At 35.6% G+C, this 18,241-nt stretch overlaps 1 protein-coding gene across 1 annotated transcript; it reads right to left on the bottom strand.

Moving 5' to 3' along the window:
• Positions 1–10,925: 10,925 nt before the first annotated feature.
• On the bottom strand, positions 10,926–14,236 carry LOC135071416 (basic helix-loop-helix neural transcription factor TAP). The gene is made up of 2 exons (XM_063965206.1): positions 14,119–14,236; positions 10,926–12,271 (listed from the first exon to the last, which is right to left on the bottom strand). Exon 2 carries the CDS (start codon positions 12,257–12,259, stop codon positions 10,994–10,996), a length of 1,266 nt encoding a protein of 421 aa, XP_063821276.1. The 5' UTR covers positions 12,260–12,271; positions 14,119–14,236; the 3' UTR covers positions 10,926–10,993.
• Between the last annotated feature and the right edge of the window lie 4,005 nt (positions 14,237–18,241).

The following is an 18,241-nucleotide window of genomic DNA, read 5'->3' as shown; positions in this document are numbered from 1 at the left end:
AAATGCATTTTAACCCAAAAATTGCAACTGCACTACAAAAAGAACTGTGACAAATAACTGTCACCAAATACTTTAGGGTAGATCGACTCTACGATATCGAGGATATGTGATATTTATCGGTACTTCAGTCACTAATGTGTTCAGATACCATCATATGGGGTTCCCTAGCTTTGTATTACTATATTTTTTGGGATCGTATTTAATATGGACCCCTGATGCGTTATTGGCACTCATTTGACATTCAAGATGCTGTAATTATTGTTAATTCGCTTTATCATCGTTTTATGTAGAGTAAGTGGGTTTATTTAATTCTGAATAGATTAAGATTTTTTAAACAACATAATACTAGTAAAACAAAGGAAACTTAACTAAACATAAAAAAATGTCTCACGAAAAATTTAACCCGTGACCTGCGTAACGTATTTAAATCTACATAGTTCTTTGAAATAGTATGCAATACCTAAGATACAACATTGAAATAAATAAATAAAGGTATTTGTGCATTTGTTTTGTCATGAAAAATCTTTTTATATTTACCCACGTCTCTGGTGGCTTGTTTTAGTATGTTACTGGATTTTTTTTCACAAAAAAGTTCCAAATTATCCAGCTCAGTGACAATCCCAGCAACAAAGCCTGTAGGTGTGGGCAAAATAAAAAATCCAATATGACGTCACGGAGGCGGAATAATGACCGCTTTTTACCGGTTTAATCCGGATCAGATAACTAGGGAACCCTAATGCGATGCCCGTTTGATATTCATGATCATTCCCTGCGGGTTGCAAGGATTTCCGAGATGAAAATGGGGTCTTGTTATTAGATGATTAATTATTATTATTTCAAAGAAAGTTGTGATGATTATTTTTAATGGAATTTAAAAAAAATGCGCTCCAAGTTAATCCTTTAAAAAGCTCTACCTACTTACCTATTTTTGATAGAATTAATTCCAGTTTGATATAAAACCAGTGTACTTCTTGTACCTAAATAACTCTTACTTTTTCCAAGTTAATGTCATGATAATAAATGATCATGAGAAATATGAGCATAATTCGTACTAAGTTTACTATATTCTCAATAGTCATAGAAAAAATACACTACCTATAGGAAAGACACAAAAACGTTTGTTGGCGACGGTGAAAGTTACGCTCAAATTAGAAAGTACCTGGTCTATTCCAACTTCTTCGTCAAAGTGATTCGAATTTGTGACTATATGGACTTCTTTGTAGAAAATACCTAAAGTTAAACCATCATAGAACAGAATTTCAATCACCAGCTACCGCAGGAGTCCAAAAAAATCCTAGCTAAACGTTCTGACCGATTGTGCCGGTGTCAAACCGTTTACCCTTATCGCCGCCATCTGTCGCTGCACAGTGCGCGGTGCACTGAACAATGCACTCCATTCATGCAGCGAAATTTTTTTATCAAAAAATTGATTTTTACCCAAAAAATGTGGCGGGAATCTGGGTCGAGCGCGAGGGGTAAAAAATAGAAAGCAATTACAGCCGAAGCGTATGAAGTAATTAATAAGATTTTCAGTAAAATTTTTTTGCTCTACTAGCTCTTTCTGGTTGCCATTATTCGATCACTGACATTGCTTGTGAAATTATATTTTGTTATAAACAAGTTGAAAAATCGAACTGCCTAAGGCGGGAATTGAACCCACGATTGTATTTTGATGTTGAATAAAATTGAATAATCTTGTTACGTCCTTATTAAAAGGTAGGTGCATTCTTTGATTTGGGAAGATTATAATCGTGTGGGTGATATAGGTATTTACTAGGTAGTAATAATAATATAATCAGACAGAAAAGTCCTAGTAATAACCAAGCAATTTTCTAACGTATCCCGCGTCAACATCAGCTAAGATTTATTTCCTCCCTTTGTGCCGGCACCTGGCGTGCGCGCGCGCCCGAGGGATGTACAAACGACGGTACAATAAGCTAAACATAATGGCATCTTTATAGTAGCAATAAGAGCTATTTTTCAACCGACATGTATAGTCAGATGTGCGGTCCACTGTACATAACTGCCCCGGGAGCTAAGATTTAATTACGCCCTTTGTGGCGGTCTCTGTTGCTACTGTTGGTTTTATTTCTATTTAAACTGCCAATATTTTTGCTTGAATTCACCACTGTGCAAATATTTTTTGCGACTATCGTGTATAATTATTTTTTTGGTTATTATTGCTTTAATTCGTGTTGTTATCCACTTTTTTGTTACGTGCACTCGTAAGTATTAATAACTGAGTATACGTACCTATGTAAATAATAATACCTTTTTACCAATTAAAATAAGTAGCCGAAACGTCAAGCCGTGAGTACATAATGTAACTCATTAATAAACGTCTCGTTAAGACCCGTGTCTTACTATTTTAATTGAAATGGAACGCGAAAGCTTTTAAAATCGTATAATACCTAAAAAGGTATTTTAAACTTTCGCGGTAAAAACCAATTTATTCAGCCCCAAACTAAGTACACATTTTTTTTTGTGGTATACTTATGTAAGTACACTGAAGCTGCTATCATTTCCCCTCAACAGGATACAAATACGCATTTGCGGTTTGTGTTGAAGTCCACCAGGCCGTCAATCAACGATCAACCGTTTCTAGTGCCCATCACTTCAAAGGTAAGTAGGTAAGACTATAAATAAGGTATATTCGCCATTCTAGACAAATCTGAAAAACTCCAAGATTCAGTAGTCTGCTAACCACAGGAACTCAATAGGTACATCATCATCATTTCAGCCATAGAACATCCGCCTCCCCCAATGATTTAAACAATGACAGTTGGTAGCGGCCTGCATCCAGCGCCTTCCTGCTACCTTATTTTGTACTTATATTGATTTGTTAATTTTCCAATAAAGTACGATCCAATAACCAATACGACAGGCGTGCAATCGCAAACGCATTCGCCACGCGCATGCGTGGGTGTGACAAGTTATTTGCTACTGCGCCTCTCATTTGACGCTTGTTGGGATTCTGTTAAGGATTCGACGCGGTTTGCAGACTAAATTAGGGTTTATAAATCATATTTTAAATTGTATTTAGTTTGTAAAAACACTGGCGGATAGTAGTATGATTAAATATCGGATTATAATACTACCTTTTTAATAACAAGTTGACATGCCTATACGCTTCAAACGTCTGTTTTTTTTCTCACTACTATTAAAAAAAATGTAGAGTCATCATTTAGGAGGTCGGATTTAACCCTTTTCTAACGATGATCATCTGTTATACTTTAACATAATATTAGTATATTATGGTATCAAACCACCCACGTGTCCACTCATTCAAATTGGTGCCATATCGGTCTATTAGACGGCACTTTAGCGCGAATCGGTGCCGCTCGGCCGGCACGCGGCTCGCACGCTTCCGCACTTCGAGACACGCGTGCGTGTTATCATTGGACATATTATACGCTTATTAAGGCGATCAAATAAATTATTTACATAATGTGGCAAAAACCAAATAGTTTTGATGAAATTGATTCAGACAGCCTCTGTTATTTTTTTTTGCTATTTTTATTACACACACCCAATAGATTAAACGACTGTAATATGGACGTTACTAATTTGATTGAAGTGCTTCATTTATTAAAGAACTTCGGCCTGATTTATCATTTTTCATCAGGTGAGGTGCAGGCTTCTTTATTGTGGGTACTTTATTGTGGGTAAAAATAGAATTAGCCAATTAAAAATTAAACTGAAATTCAAAACACATTTTTGATTGGAAAAATGTATTGAATAATAAGCCGTGTGAACATTAATATTTAGACTTGTCTGTAAAACTCTCGAATTATAAAAAAAAAATTATTACAACCGAATTGAGAACCTCCTCCTTTTATTGAAGTCGGTTAAAAATACACAATAAGTACCCCTTTAAATAATTCATAGTATCATTTTTAACCCGTGAGAATTTTTGCGACACAATTAGTTATCTATTTTATTTGCAAATCCATGCTTAAAATGGCACTTAGCCATTTTTTGTGTCAAAAGTGACACGGTTTCGTTGAAGTGGGATAATGTTAACAATATCAACAATTACAGTGTATTTAAAGCACCGCGCTGTTTAGGGTTAATTCGCTACGGCGTGTGAACTAGCGATTTTAATAGGGATTATTATTGTAATGACACTTTTTATGATTTTCAAGTGGTCATGAGGTTATGATACTGAAGTTTTTGATTCATAATAATCCCGTGGGAACTCTCCTAAAATAATAAATACAAAAAAAATAACGAGCATTTTTGTTATAATTAATTATGCAATACTAATTATTAACGAGAATTAGCATTGCATAATTAATAATATTAATGTATGTTTATTTAGGTATTTATAAAATTATCAGTTAATCACTTTTCAATAAAACATTATTTAACTTTAATAGAAATGGAACGCGAAAGTTTCAAATATTATAAAATCTTATAAAACATATTCAGTCATTTCAAATTATTCAGTTGAAGTAGCGAATTTTTCCTAAGAGGAGATCGAGCCCAATAATATAGTTCAGGTCCTATTTTATATCGATCTATATAAAATAGGACCTGAATGAGAGGTCACGGGACTAATCCCACCTCTCGTTCCCACCACTGCAACTCCTGTGTAGTGTAGCCAGGATCTACAGCTTGACTGCCATAAAAACCCAACCAATGAAGGTCAAGTTTGTCCCGGGGAAAGTTAAACTGTCATTGGACCCGCAACGAAATTGATCATAAGAACATAGGAGGAGTTCGAAATTAAGGTTCGACTTCCCTCCATTGCAAAGCGGATTACAGGTGACAAAATGTGAATGAGAGGTCAGAGAGACTCAAGAAAAAGTTAGGTATATAAGGAGGGTATTTTTTACAAATTACCGGGTAAACTAAGCCTAACCCCATCATGCTGACACCATAACAAGCAAATGATACGTCTCGCCACGCGCGCGCCACGCGGCGCGAGTGTGCCGCCACTTACCTATGATGCGTTTGTGCAACTGCCACCGACACCGCCAACTATGGAGATTGTCATCTGTTTGCAAGGAAATGTTTTTACAAGAGGTGTTATTGGCACGTGCTGATGATTAAACGATTTTAAGGGCTCACAGCTTGATATTTTTGAAGCAATTAACCTAATAATTTAGTAGTAGGATCTGACGTAATTAACTTTACCGGATATCTTTTGCAATGGAAAAACAGCTTTGCAAGCGAATGACAAATGAATAATAAATCTAGAAACTTGGGAAGTGCGGCAAATTAACTATTTATTAATTATTATTTGTAAGCAAAAAACAGAAAATTGAATCAATGACATCTGAAATTCTGTTGCGGACAAGTTGGCATAATAACATACCGAGCACGATTTTTTTTAAACAATAATAAGTAGTAAAGAATGTTATTAAAATTTGTTATTTTAATTTAGTGCAGATGCCTCTCGACATCAATGACGTCACTGTTATTATCTTGCCAACAAACACAAAGCTGGAGTTGGTTTTCAATCAACCTCAAGAGGTATGCCCCAACTCTACCAAATGTTAACTGTTTCTAACCACCCCACTAAACATTATTATATCTGCCAAACAAAATCTAAACTTATTTACAGCATCATACAGTTCTAATTCATCTTATCAAGATAGTAATGTATCGTAAAATTACGATTCATAGATGAATTTTATGACAATGGATTTAGGGCTTATTTTTCTGAAAGTTTAGTTTGGAAGGCGAGCTTTGCGAGTTGTTTTGGAAGGAAACAACAATAGGACAAGTAGGTATGCAACAGAGCATATGATACCGTGTTATTAATATAATAATGTTACTCCATGCTAGGAAAAAATTAAATAATTTTGTTTGCAAGTATTTGTTTCAATTTTGTTGTAGATTTTTGTACACTCTACGACGTTACTCGGATCATAGTAAAATGGTTGACACCAGCAAAGTCATAACTATTGTCACGTGGAGGTTTAGGTATAGCAGTGGATTGTTATTAGCTAAATGCTCATTCATAATCGTGTGTAAAAAACTAATAAAATCATATCTACTTCTGATACAAAGGAATTATTTGCTTATGTCAAACAACTTATATCACATCCCTAGTCTGTACCAACCATTTCGACTAGGTCTAAGCTGTCCGTTGAAATTCAGCTAAATATCAGAGATCCATATGATAGCCCTTAGCGCGTTGGTTCAGTGCAAAAATATTGGCGTTCAAAAACAGACTCTAACAATACAACTTAAGGTATTATTTTCCTGGTCTATTTAAATATGTTAAGCAAATAATGTCAGATGTAGAGCCAATTTGTGGTCCCATCGATTCATCTTTTGGTATTAAATGAGGAATGACAGAATCGATTTTATTAGCCTAAATAGGGGTCGCAATTTGGATGGATGAGTCCACTGAATTTTTATTTTTGGTATTGAATATTTACATAGGATCAAGAGTCATTTAAGTTCTGACAAAGTTGGTGTAAGTTTTCCAAAAACTTTGAAAGTCATTGGATAATATTTTCAAGGAAACCCTCAAAATTTTTTCACTGGGATTCTTAAAAATGTAGGTAGGTACTATATTACTTTACAAAAAATATCAATAATAGTTACCTTTCTTAGCATAGTAATTAATCGCTTAAGCGTCTCTCATAAATTCGTAGCGAAAGGAAATCTGCATTTGGTAAATACTTCTGATAAATTCAAAATTAATGCAGAATGACTTCATCAAAATCACAACAACCAAATGAAACTCCAATAAAAAGTCTCCCTCTCTTTAAAAAGGTAAAACAAATAAGGTCCAAGTGTATTGGTTTAGTTAAACAAACTAGTCCTGCCCCGCGGCCGGCGTTGAATTTTAAACAGACAAACAGACTGGCGGACAATACGTCAATTAGCTTGCGGCTAGGATTCGGCAGCATGTGGTTTAATATTTGATTATAAAAAGTGGATTCTATTTAATTTTGTTATGTCGTGTCATCAATTGAGTTAACAGTGTAAGCAGCTGAGTAGGTCGAATTTGATTTAAGAGAGTGGCTCTTGTGGTTTTGTAGATTGGCATTACTTATGGTAGAGCAAAAAAAGAATGAGACATGTATAGGCTCCTTAAGAGAATTTGACGATTTGTAAGTACTAATTTAATTAGTCTAAACAAATAAAGATAATTTTAATTTTATGATGCTTAACTTGTCTCATGTAGTGAAACACTGCTACACAGTATCTAACGTGCGTGATCAAGCGAATATTTATTAAAACAGAGGCGCTAAACCCTGGTCTGAAATTTATTTACAGGTTCAGTTGCTGGCTGATGAAATCCTACATGGTAATGGTCAGCTTACCTATCCTCTGATACCAGATCATGGTTATACATTTATGTATGTAGAGCAAACGGTCTGAAAGCAGCTAAACCAATTCGTAAAAGTAGGTTCATTGCAATAAAAACGGTAATTGATTTAAGTTTCTCACAACATTAACAATCTCGGTAAATCTGCGGTAAACCTGCTACAAATGTAGAGAAGCTACTTACTATTATTATTAGTGACAAACCTATTAGATTTCCCAACTGGGGGAAAGATCCATCGTAAATGCGCAGGATTAGTCGGTGGCTTGTGGCTGGCGACGGAATTAATGGCGGTGGGGGAGATATTGCTAAGTATGACGTTTAGTATTGGGATATTAATTTGGTAGATGTGGTTTTTCATTAGTGTTTTGAATCACAAATTAAACTATTGTAGATTCACCAACTTATGATCGTCTGTGAGGCCAATTGAAACAGTACATAGACTATCTCGGGGAACCCTAAAGGTAAACTGCAGTAACAATTTAATTCGCGTGTGATCGCGTTGGTTTGTGAACCTTTAGTGGCCGCATGTCACCGCGGTTAAAAATGATTTCTATTGTGTCTCGATTCGCTGTTACTTGAAGACCTAAAATGACTTTAATAACCACAGGGAATTCAAATCGATTAATGTATCATACTTAGGCTGTATTGCACCATCTTACTTTAACTTTAACAAACGTCAAAATCTGTCAAACTCCATACAAAAAGCACTGGTTTTTGTTATAGTTACCGTTAAAGTGGTGCAATTCAGCCTTAGTCCAGCATAATAAAGGTTACAAAGATATACTTATAATAAATCTGTAGAGAGGTCAATTCTGTACATGAAATATATGTATATTCAAAATAACTATTAGGGGGTGATTAGTGATCGATACTGATGCCAAAAATGCAATCAGTAAAATTTTTGTCTGTCTATCTGTATGTTCCTTATAGAAAAAAAACTACTCGACGGATTTTAACGAAACTTGGTACAATTATTTGTACCAAGTACCGCCTTCCCCTTCATATTTGTTTCAAGTAACTGTCCTCACCATAGGTTGTCTGGAAGAGATCGCTTCATAGCGATAAGACCGCCTAATTGTACCTTGTGTGTTCCTTTTCTTCTGTTATGTTATTTGTTTGGTGTGCAATAAAGTGTATTTATTATTATTATTATTAATTATTCTTCATACTCCTGGGCAGGTTATAGTATACTTATGAATTCCCATGGGAACGGGAATTAGCGGGAAAATCCTTTTTTATTAAAAATCTAAACCGCTTAAGTTATACGCTTGAAATTTGGCATGCAGGTACCTTAGAAAACTTAAAGCTTAGTTACAACAGGATATTGCAAAATTCCCACGGGAACGGGAGTTAGCGGGAGAAAACATTTGTATGAAAAAAATCTAAACCGCCTAAGATAGATGAAGGGGGTAAAACGGGATAACGGGGTAACGCGTGGATACGCGTACGAAGTCGCGGGCGGCCGCTAGTTCATAATAAAAGTTACTTACTTACCTACATTGTTATTCTGAAGTAATAATGTAATTTCCGTTAATTATGTTCTAAAATTGTAGGATAATTATTTCAGTTACATTGTCTCACTTAAAGGAAAACGGAAACCAGTTACGGATAAGTGCAATATAAAATATGCAAATCTTAATTCATAAGAGGTAATTATACATGAAAATGAAATCTAAGTATTACCTACCTACCTACCTACGGATGTTAAAACTGCCAGAAATGTGGGAAACTCAAAATTACAAAAGTATAGAATAGGTACAGCAGATTCGATACTTTGTTATTTTTTTTGTACTTATCATTGTAGGTTATGCTGAAACAAAGCTAGAAAGCTTTCTAGAAACTGTCACCATATAGTTAATGTTATTTTTTGCATTTGAAACTCACGTCCTTCATACGAACAGGGTATAGTGGAATCCGTTTTCAATCCGTGTTTGGAAGTTACTGTATGGGTCAGGGCCGTGATAATCCATTGGCTTCGGCTGCATTGACATCCGTCACGCGCTTTGTTGGGTGTCGAGGGTGAGACCGGTTGGTAAACAATGTTGGAATTTGCCGAATAACTTATTTTAGGGCTTTTTTTATAGCGATAGGTGTAATAAGTTGTACAAACCTGGTCAAGGCTGATAGATAAATGCATGTTTAGAGTAGGCGCACACCGTTGATTTTTAGTTGGCCGATAGTTGTGCCCGATTTTAAATTGTATGAAGAATCGGCCAAATCGAATCGGCATAGTGTGCGCACTCCCATACATGCCCATACTGATTAACTGCCCGACTAAACTATCGGCCGACGAAAAATCAACGGTGTGCGCCTACTCTTAATGTGTGTGATGGTTGCGACAAAACTATGAAAAGTTCCCACCGCTTCAACTCCTGTGTAGCCAGGATCTACAGCTTGACCGCCAATAAAAACCCAACCAGTGAAGGTCAAGTTTGTCCCGGGGGAAAGTTAAACTGTCATTGGACCCGCAACTAAATCTACTTGTAGCTTGTGGATCTGTTGTTGCTAACTGCTAACTTTTATTAGCTCAATACATGAATCTTAATACGTTTTGAACCAAAATCATAAATACAAAGAAGGGACCGAATTCTCTTTTAGACCGTTACGAAGCTAATTTCATAAAATAAAATGTATTATTATATTTAACGGAAGTAATTTCCTTCACATTCGTAACAAATGGCGCATATCGAAAGCGCTGATTTGTTTTATAATTACAATAATTACGATTTCAACTTGACAACGGTGGCAGGTGGTGCTAATGCTATTTCCTTTCGACAAAATCCGTAAACATGTCGGACTTTCAATATTTGAAGACAATATGAAGATTGAAAATCTACCTATTTCGCCCAAAGATCTTAAATATTTTCTAAGATTTGTCGATATTTTAAAATCATTTGCTAAACTATAGGAAACAATACTTTATTCTTTCGAAAGCTGCAAGGAAAAAATGTATTTTCGGGATAATCTATACCTACTAGCAGAATTTAAGAACATCGCCCCATAGAGTAGCTAACACCATAATCACTCACCCGCCGTCCATCCCAAACAACAGCACACAAAGTACATGACACCCAAATCATTGGCAAACAGGCGTCCACAACAAAATAGGCCGTAACGAATTTTCAAAGCAAACATTAGTTTACGAAACCCGACCCAAAATTCGAGCGCCCCTGTATTTCACCAACTATCAATCCAAATTCAGTTCTATCACAAGCTCACTGAGCTCAATATCGAACAACGGAACACCAATAAATTGGTAACGTTCTAAAGACAGAACAATGCGCCAACGCAGGGGTGCGCGAGAGCATTCACTTTTCGCTCTTTAGCCACCATTGTTCCAATTTGATTTATATTCATGATTCTTACTTTTATTATTACAAGCGGGTAAATCAAGTGAGAATTCAGTTCAATCGTTAACGTCAGCTATAGAGGTCTCTATTTAGAAAAAGTTCGCTCGACATACATCTGGGTGCATTCAAATAACGGCCAATTTTAAACAATCTCTTTATTTTAGTACAAAAGTGACTAGTTATAAACTTTGGCAGTTGCAACTTAAACTATACAATGTTAAAACTTTATTGTCATACAAAATTCTTCACAATGTTTCTTATCCTACTATGTGTATAATAAAAAATCTTAAAATATAATTTGTACATAGACTGACTAGCGAAAAATGTTGTAATTGACTTATTTTGTTTAAACTCATATTTGAGCATTTATGATACTAGACCTATTATAAAAGTCTCTATATCTTTGGTTATAATAAACACTAGATTGAGCATAAGCCGCATCTCCACTGTAATAGTATTTTTCATTTTGACCGTAACCCGTTCCGTTGTTGTAGTTATTACAATTTGAATTGTAATCGTCCATTTTGGGAAGTCTTCTGCTTTTAGCGGCAGTTTCAAAAGCATTTTTAAAGATCTCGTAATTTGCCTGGTTGAAATATCCTTCAGTATTATTTTGCAGTGCTGTGTCATAGGCGTCATTATAATTATTGCAAGTGGCAACATGCCTTTGATTATAGTAATTAGTTTGATTTATATCTTCTCCAAAACTAGAGGGATGTGTGAAAAATCCACTTCCTGTTGTGGAAGTTATACAATTTCCTCCTTTGTTATTTACTGAAACTGTGACATTTCCAACATTGATTAGAACACCTTCAGCAGTTTGCATAAAATTAGAACCATTAGGGAACGGTTTACTAAATCCTTGGAAACTTCTATAACTACCGTCGCTTGTGTACTCTTCGTTTTTATTAGGAACCAAGAACATATCTCTAAAGGCATCTTTGGTCACTTTATCTCCAGCTACAGAATAGTTTTGGAGTTTATCATAATTTGATGCAAATTCTTCAGGTGGGACCTTTCCCGAATTGATATTATCTAGAGATTCCAATGTTTGACTTAAAGCAAAAATATAGTTGTGCGCGAACCGTAGAGTTTCAATTTTTGTTAATTTCGTATCTTCTGGGAATGTTGGTAGAACACATCGTAGTCTATCTAGTGCTTCGTTCAGCATGTGCATTCTGTTTCTTTCTCTATCATTCGCTTTGATTCTTCTGTTCCTCTTAATTTTCATGATTTGCGTTGGGCTCTTACACCGCGTGACTCTGTTCTTTCCATTTGCATATTTTCTTTTCGGTTTATTTGGGTCTTTTGGTTTCTTGTCCTTTGATTTTATGGGTGTCGAAGTGTTGTTTAAAGGTGATATGTTTTGTTCAAACGCCTTGATATCTACTGGTTCTTGGAAGGGAAATTCATAGTTGTCACCGAAGAGTTTTCTTCTCACATTCTCTTTCTTTGGCGTTAGGGATATGCCTAAGTCTGAAGAGTCGTGTTTGAGGGGGGTACTGTGGACTGATGTTGGTGTGGCCAAGGATTCGGCGTAGGACCTGTCAAATCCTGAATCGGTGCTGCAGATGCTGTCGTTGAAGTCGCAGTAATCTTCGAAGTTTGTCCCGAACATCTTTAGTTAAATCTGTAGACAAAACGAAATACGTTAAATAAATATGTACTAACTATTGTCCATTTAATAGGAGATACAAGTTTATCCGTTAAAAGTAACAATGTAAAAAATATGGCAAAGTAAATTATTTTATTAAAAAAATATATTTTTCTCTCACACACATAACAATATTTATTTTTTAAATGCTACCTTGTGTGTGAGAGACTGGAGCCTGAGATAGGTTTCCTTAGAAACCCGAAATATTACAGTATTATAGCTTGTGTATCGTACATCTTTGTAATTCTAATTGATACTCTATGAATGAAAGTTTCATATTAGACCATCGGATCAATAATGCCAAAGATTCTTGTGACAACAAGAGCATATAGACAAACCAAATCGTTTGGGTGATCAAGAGCAGTGATATACAAACACATTCTCTCAACACTACCCCTTGTAGCCACCCCATGTTTGTCTCTCCGTCCACCTGAGACAGGTGGCTCACCGGGACAATCGCGTGACCGTATGTTACAAGTCACTTGAACTTTATCACTTCCGACTTTCTGCCGTTTCCGGTATGGGGTTTGTTTGGCAGTTGATTTGATTTTGGTTTAATTTCTTTATTTCATTTGGGTAGAAGAGTGTTGTCCATAAAAAAAATCTTTGAAACACAAAAATCGGGGCTAAACTTGAGGTGGAGACCAGTATGAAAACCGTTCAATCTTGAAAGAAAAGTTTGAAAGCGATAAATCTATGCGGTGGATACGTGCGATAAGTTTCCGTTGATAAATGGGTATTATTGGGTATGTTTACCATTTAAGGGTAGCATTCTACAGTATGAGTCTGAATGTAGGCCATTTTAATTATCTCAATTCGATACCACTTGGCCACCTGCCACGCACGCGTCGGCACGCGATGCTTTGCGCCCGCGCACCGAAGCGTGGCAATTGGCGAGTAAAGTTAATGGGGCTCGTATATTTCATTAAATTATTATTAATAGTTATATTCGTAGTAAAGTTAATGGTTTAGATATAACGTGTTAATTTTTAGTCCCCAGGAGGATTCATTAACTACACTGACTTTGATTTTAGGCACTGACTCTATGTTCAATGTGCATCCCACAATACAGCTGAGTATGTACTTACTGTACTGTAGAAACTTGAAGCTATATCAATTGGGAATTTATTTATCTACCTATCAATAAAGTCGAAGTAGAGTTATTTAAATATTTTATTTTATTGTAAAAAATAAACAAAAACATAACTCTCCTTCTGGCGCAGTCATTTAAAAAGGGGTAAAGTCGAATTTGGATCACTCTTAAAGAAAATAAAATTAAGAAATAAAAAAGACACCTGAATAATAAAAAACATCACAATCTCAAGTTAAGAATCAACTTTGTCATAAGGAGAGCTTTTAGGAGCTTTCATTTCAAGATAGACCTGACGCTAATAGAAGATTAGAACCTGGGTTCTCTTACTAACTGACTAACGCTCGTAAACAAACGATGCTTGCATAAGTGAAGCAGCAAATCGAATGCACAACGTTGAGTAGAGCTCTGTGATTGGTTTGTGTGTCACCCTGTGTGTCCACGCGCACCGTGAGACCTAGCATAATAATGTTTGTAAAAACGGGCATAAGTACTCTAACAAACTCTTCTTGAAATACTAACATGCTTGCCTGGGATGCTCTACAATTACATAAACTACCTTTTTTAATATATATATAATCGACGTTCATAAGTGCCACTTGTGGTCTAAACTGAATAAATATTTAAAAAAAAAACAACTCCTATTGTTGACTCCTATTTTATTAGACCTTCATTTAAACATATCATTGTGATATTAATCAATTAAAAAAAATACAACAAAATCTCAACTTACAATACACTCCACTCCTGAAAATTAAAACTGGCACAAACTACACTAACATCACAACACTAAAATGCTCGCGGGTGTATCCCGACTAAGTGACTACACTTGGGACTTTGTGACCATGACTAAACTAAGCTGAGCATAACCCGCGCCTGCGTGCGACGCACTGTGGGCCGGGACGCCTCGCTCCCTGTTATAACGGACCCACTGGGTTGGTGGGACGCACTTGATGGGGAACGCCCACTACTTTTTGGTACTTCAATAGTTGGATAGTTCAATAAAACTTGCCGATTTTATCATGAAAATCATTGAAATGGTTTTGAAATTAATCTCAGCCCTAAAATATTGTAGCAGGTTGTACTTGATTTGTTAATTGGAAATGGGTATGTAAGAAGTGAAGTGTTTGCATCAGGTAAGTGCAACTCTTGTGTAAGAACTTACTAATAACAAACATTATTAAAATAGTTAGTCTTACTTTCTTTACATAAGTATGCTGTTGTAACTGGTGAGAGACTTAATAAGCCGTCTGTGACATTACAGGTTCTGTCTCAGTCTTTTTAGTGTCTCTGCTACAAACAAAATACATTTTCGTCACTTTTTTAGATTTTAAATTCAAAAGTTTAGAAGTAATTTAAGCTTATTGTTGTGTACCTATTGATGATGTCCAAAATCAATAAATATCTTTTCTTCCTTACCACAAACGCAATACGGGCGAAGGAAGGTGTTATATTTTTTTATTGTTAGAGCAAAGTAAACATAGCCATATGCCATAACGCGCGACATCTACCGATTGCACGGTTTAATTTGTTTAATAGTTTAATAGCGCTTGCAAACTGTGCCGTTTTTTATTGCCAACCCTTTGTCGGTATCGACATGCCATAAATTACATAAATATTTGATCAGACACGGAGCCTGTGTAATATTTTATAGAGCAAGTGCACTAACGTAGTTAGATCCGATACATTAGAATTTTATTGTGTTACCTATTACATAATACAATAGATGAAATCGGTGACGTTTGAACTTGCATGGCAGATGAAAATTCTACTTGTTCTTGTATCGTGTAAACAGGTCATAATTTTGGTTTCGTTCAGGCTTTGGGGACATGTATTACGTTTACTTGATTTTAAAAAAAAATCTTACTACTTTTCAATCGTCGATATCTGTTAACTGAAGAATAACCTTATCATTTTGACATTATTTTCCATATCAATGTCAATGTGCCAAACTTATTCTTCAGTTAAAAGTTATGCGACGATTGAAAAATCAGCCCTAAAACTTTTAAATAGGTGTCTCACAGAGACAAAAGCAGAGCTTATAAATTAAATTAATAAACAAAACTAAGTTATTTAGTCTTATAAAGCGCTCAAAAAAGATTTTAAATTTATTTATTCTTGCGCAAACGGTAACCTTGCCGTCAATTGATCTAAAACTTCACGGATAGTTAAATGACAAATAGGAGTACAAATCAACCTTTTAACACCAAATGCCCCGGTCACGGCTGATCGGCGATTCCTGCAAAAATGGCTAACTCCGTCACGCTGCATTGGAAGGGTTAAAAAAGGAAAACTTGATGATAAGCAAGGGCTAAGTTGAAATTTATAGAAATATGACGCTTTTAACTTATTTCTACATAGCTCTTTTTCATGTTGTTGGTGGAGGCTAATAATTAGTTACTCTTCTGTTATATACCTATCTATCATGATAATGTAATCTTATACGAGTACTCGTTTATGTATCTGCATTTTGTAAAAATATTAAAATTGAATTTTGTAATGCAATATCACTTTATTTTTGTTTAAATAAGATCGAAATCGTAATAAAAATCAGGTGTAGCCCCACACGAGCAACCCTTTCAAATCTCAATATTATAACTGTGCCGTTTAAAATAATAAATAATGGCAAACGGGTTGGGGGCTTTAGTTACTTTGCCGTCGCCACGCTCGAGAGACCATGAATGCAATAGTTATAATGCACCTTCATGCTGTGCTGTTCTAGGGTTAACTATAGGTAGGGTTGTCTGGAATTTCGTCGATGAAAGTCTTTTTCATTATTTTAAATATTTTGAACTTTTTTTGGTGTTTCAATAAGATTCGATTGATGTAAACTTTTAAGTTTCTGGTTAAATATTATCCCACCAAAAACATTCTGTAAAAAACTAGCCAAGTCTCGATGGAGCTGCTTGTTTATCTCTAAAAAGTAATGAAATCTAGACAAAGTCGTGCCAAGTCTATGGTTCCTTACTGCGATTTCTTTATTATTATAGTTAATGTTGTGTGACTTGGCCGTTGAAGGGTGACAAAACCAGGTGCTCCATGCATGACACCATTTCACCAATCTGTCGCCAGAACCGCTACTCATTGACGATGGAAAATTTCCACTTGGAAAACGTTGATTCAACAATAACCAGTCAATTGTAGGTTTAATAAAGCTGCGTATTTCAATAATACTTATGTATGATTATCTTAATAAAGATTGTTCAACGGCCAAGTCACACAACATTAACTATAATAAAGAAATCGCAGTAAGGAACCATAGACTTGGCATGACTTTGTCTAGATTTCATTACTTTTTAAAGATAAACAAGCAGCTCCATCGAGACTTGGCTAGTTTTTTACAGAATGTTTTTGGTGGGATTTCACTTCTTTTTGTAGAAAGTGGCAAAATTATTTAACGTCGTCGTTTTATAGACATTTTTTAACGATATTAAACACAAATAAACTCAACGACATTTAAAATCAGAATTGTTTTAATAACATAACCTTAGCGAACCTTACAATATAATAAACGAAATCAACGAAATGCAAATTACACAACATTCAACTTAATCGACGGGGGGCTCTAGAAAGGAAAAAAATCTGGACACCGCTTGCTAGTGCTAGCGCCATCTAGCGGTGAGCGATACAGGCGAACACCACGGTGCCGGAGTAGTATTGATCATTAATGTGGTGTTACTCCAGATCTTCGATTTTCCTAGTTTTTATAGTTTTCCCTTTATGTGGCCATTAAACCCTAACTCTGTACCAAATTTCAGCTCTCTGAGTTTATGGGAAGTACTAGTTCTATTTTGATGATCATCAGTGAGTGAGTGAGTGAGTGTCGTAAATGCGAAACTTTGCTGTCGCTTAACTTCGGAACTAAATGACCTACAGACTTGAAATTTTGGATTTTAAGTATGCGATTATAGCTTACTAGATGACGAAAATTTCTGCGTTCTGGTTTTATCCAGAGGTTCTCAAATAGGGGCCTGAAAATGCGGCGAAATGGTTCCAGTAAAGGATGGTACGGCAGTGTTTGCTTCGCGCTCGACTTGGCGGGGGCACTGCCGTGCCCCCAGATGTAAAAGTAAATTATTGTGAAATTCAATTTCGCTCTAGACATTAGATTACTTGAAAACCACGTTAAGTGCATTGGAAAACCGGTTAACCAGATAAAAATCCAAAATTCGGTAAGCGAGAGCAACCTATAATCTGTTAGTGCCACGCTCTCTCGAACTTTCAAATGTACAAAAAACAATAGGACTTTGTTGAAGTAAATTTTTTTTTAATAAAAAAATCATTTTTAAACAAGTTTGTTAGCACATCACTACAAACGTCAACCCTCCATCGCCGCGCCCCTGCGCGCACAAACATCCCGGCCGGCTCGGGTCCGCCACCGAGCATAATTCTGCGGACTTAACCCGTCACCAGCGCTTTGATGATTATTTGCTTGTCTCTGGATTAGGCTAATTGATTCTGGTTGTATCTGAACAAGAAAGAAACATTGTGACTTCCCTGAGAACTGAAGAGTGATTTACTTGGTCTCTTAAAATTAAAATAGTGACGCAAGTTTAAAAAATGTTAGGTATTCATCTTTCTATTACCTTAAAGTGTTAGAGCGTCTTTCTGCTAAGTTTAGGGTCATTGATAAATAGATAAATTATTTGGAAATGTAATCAAATTGAAACGTACCTACTACGGCTTGAATCGACTAAAGACATTACCTACATAGATTTCTAGAGTTTGACAAACTAACTTTGGGGAAATTAATTACTTTTACATTCACTAGGCACTTTCTTTAAGTCTTAGGTAGAGATTCAGTTCACAGAGAGAACGCTACGAGTGTTTTATTAAAAAAAAATCAAAAGATAAAT

This window comes from Ostrinia nubilalis, chromosome 4 (assembly GCF_963855985.1).
Source record: "Ostrinia nubilalis chromosome 4, ilOstNubi1.1, whole genome shotgun sequence".
Taxonomy (NCBI): Eukaryota; Metazoa; Arthropoda; class Insecta; order Lepidoptera; family Crambidae; genus Ostrinia; species Ostrinia nubilalis.
The sequence above is the reverse complement of the archived record's forward strand: the minus strand, read 5'-3'. Positions and strand labels throughout refer to the sequence as shown.

What these genes read in the sequence shown, in the direction of transcription:
- LOC135071416 (XM_063965206.1), bottom strand. Translation starts at nt 12,259, where the DNA reads ATGTTCGGGACAAACTTCGAAGATTACTGCGACTTCAACGACAGCATC.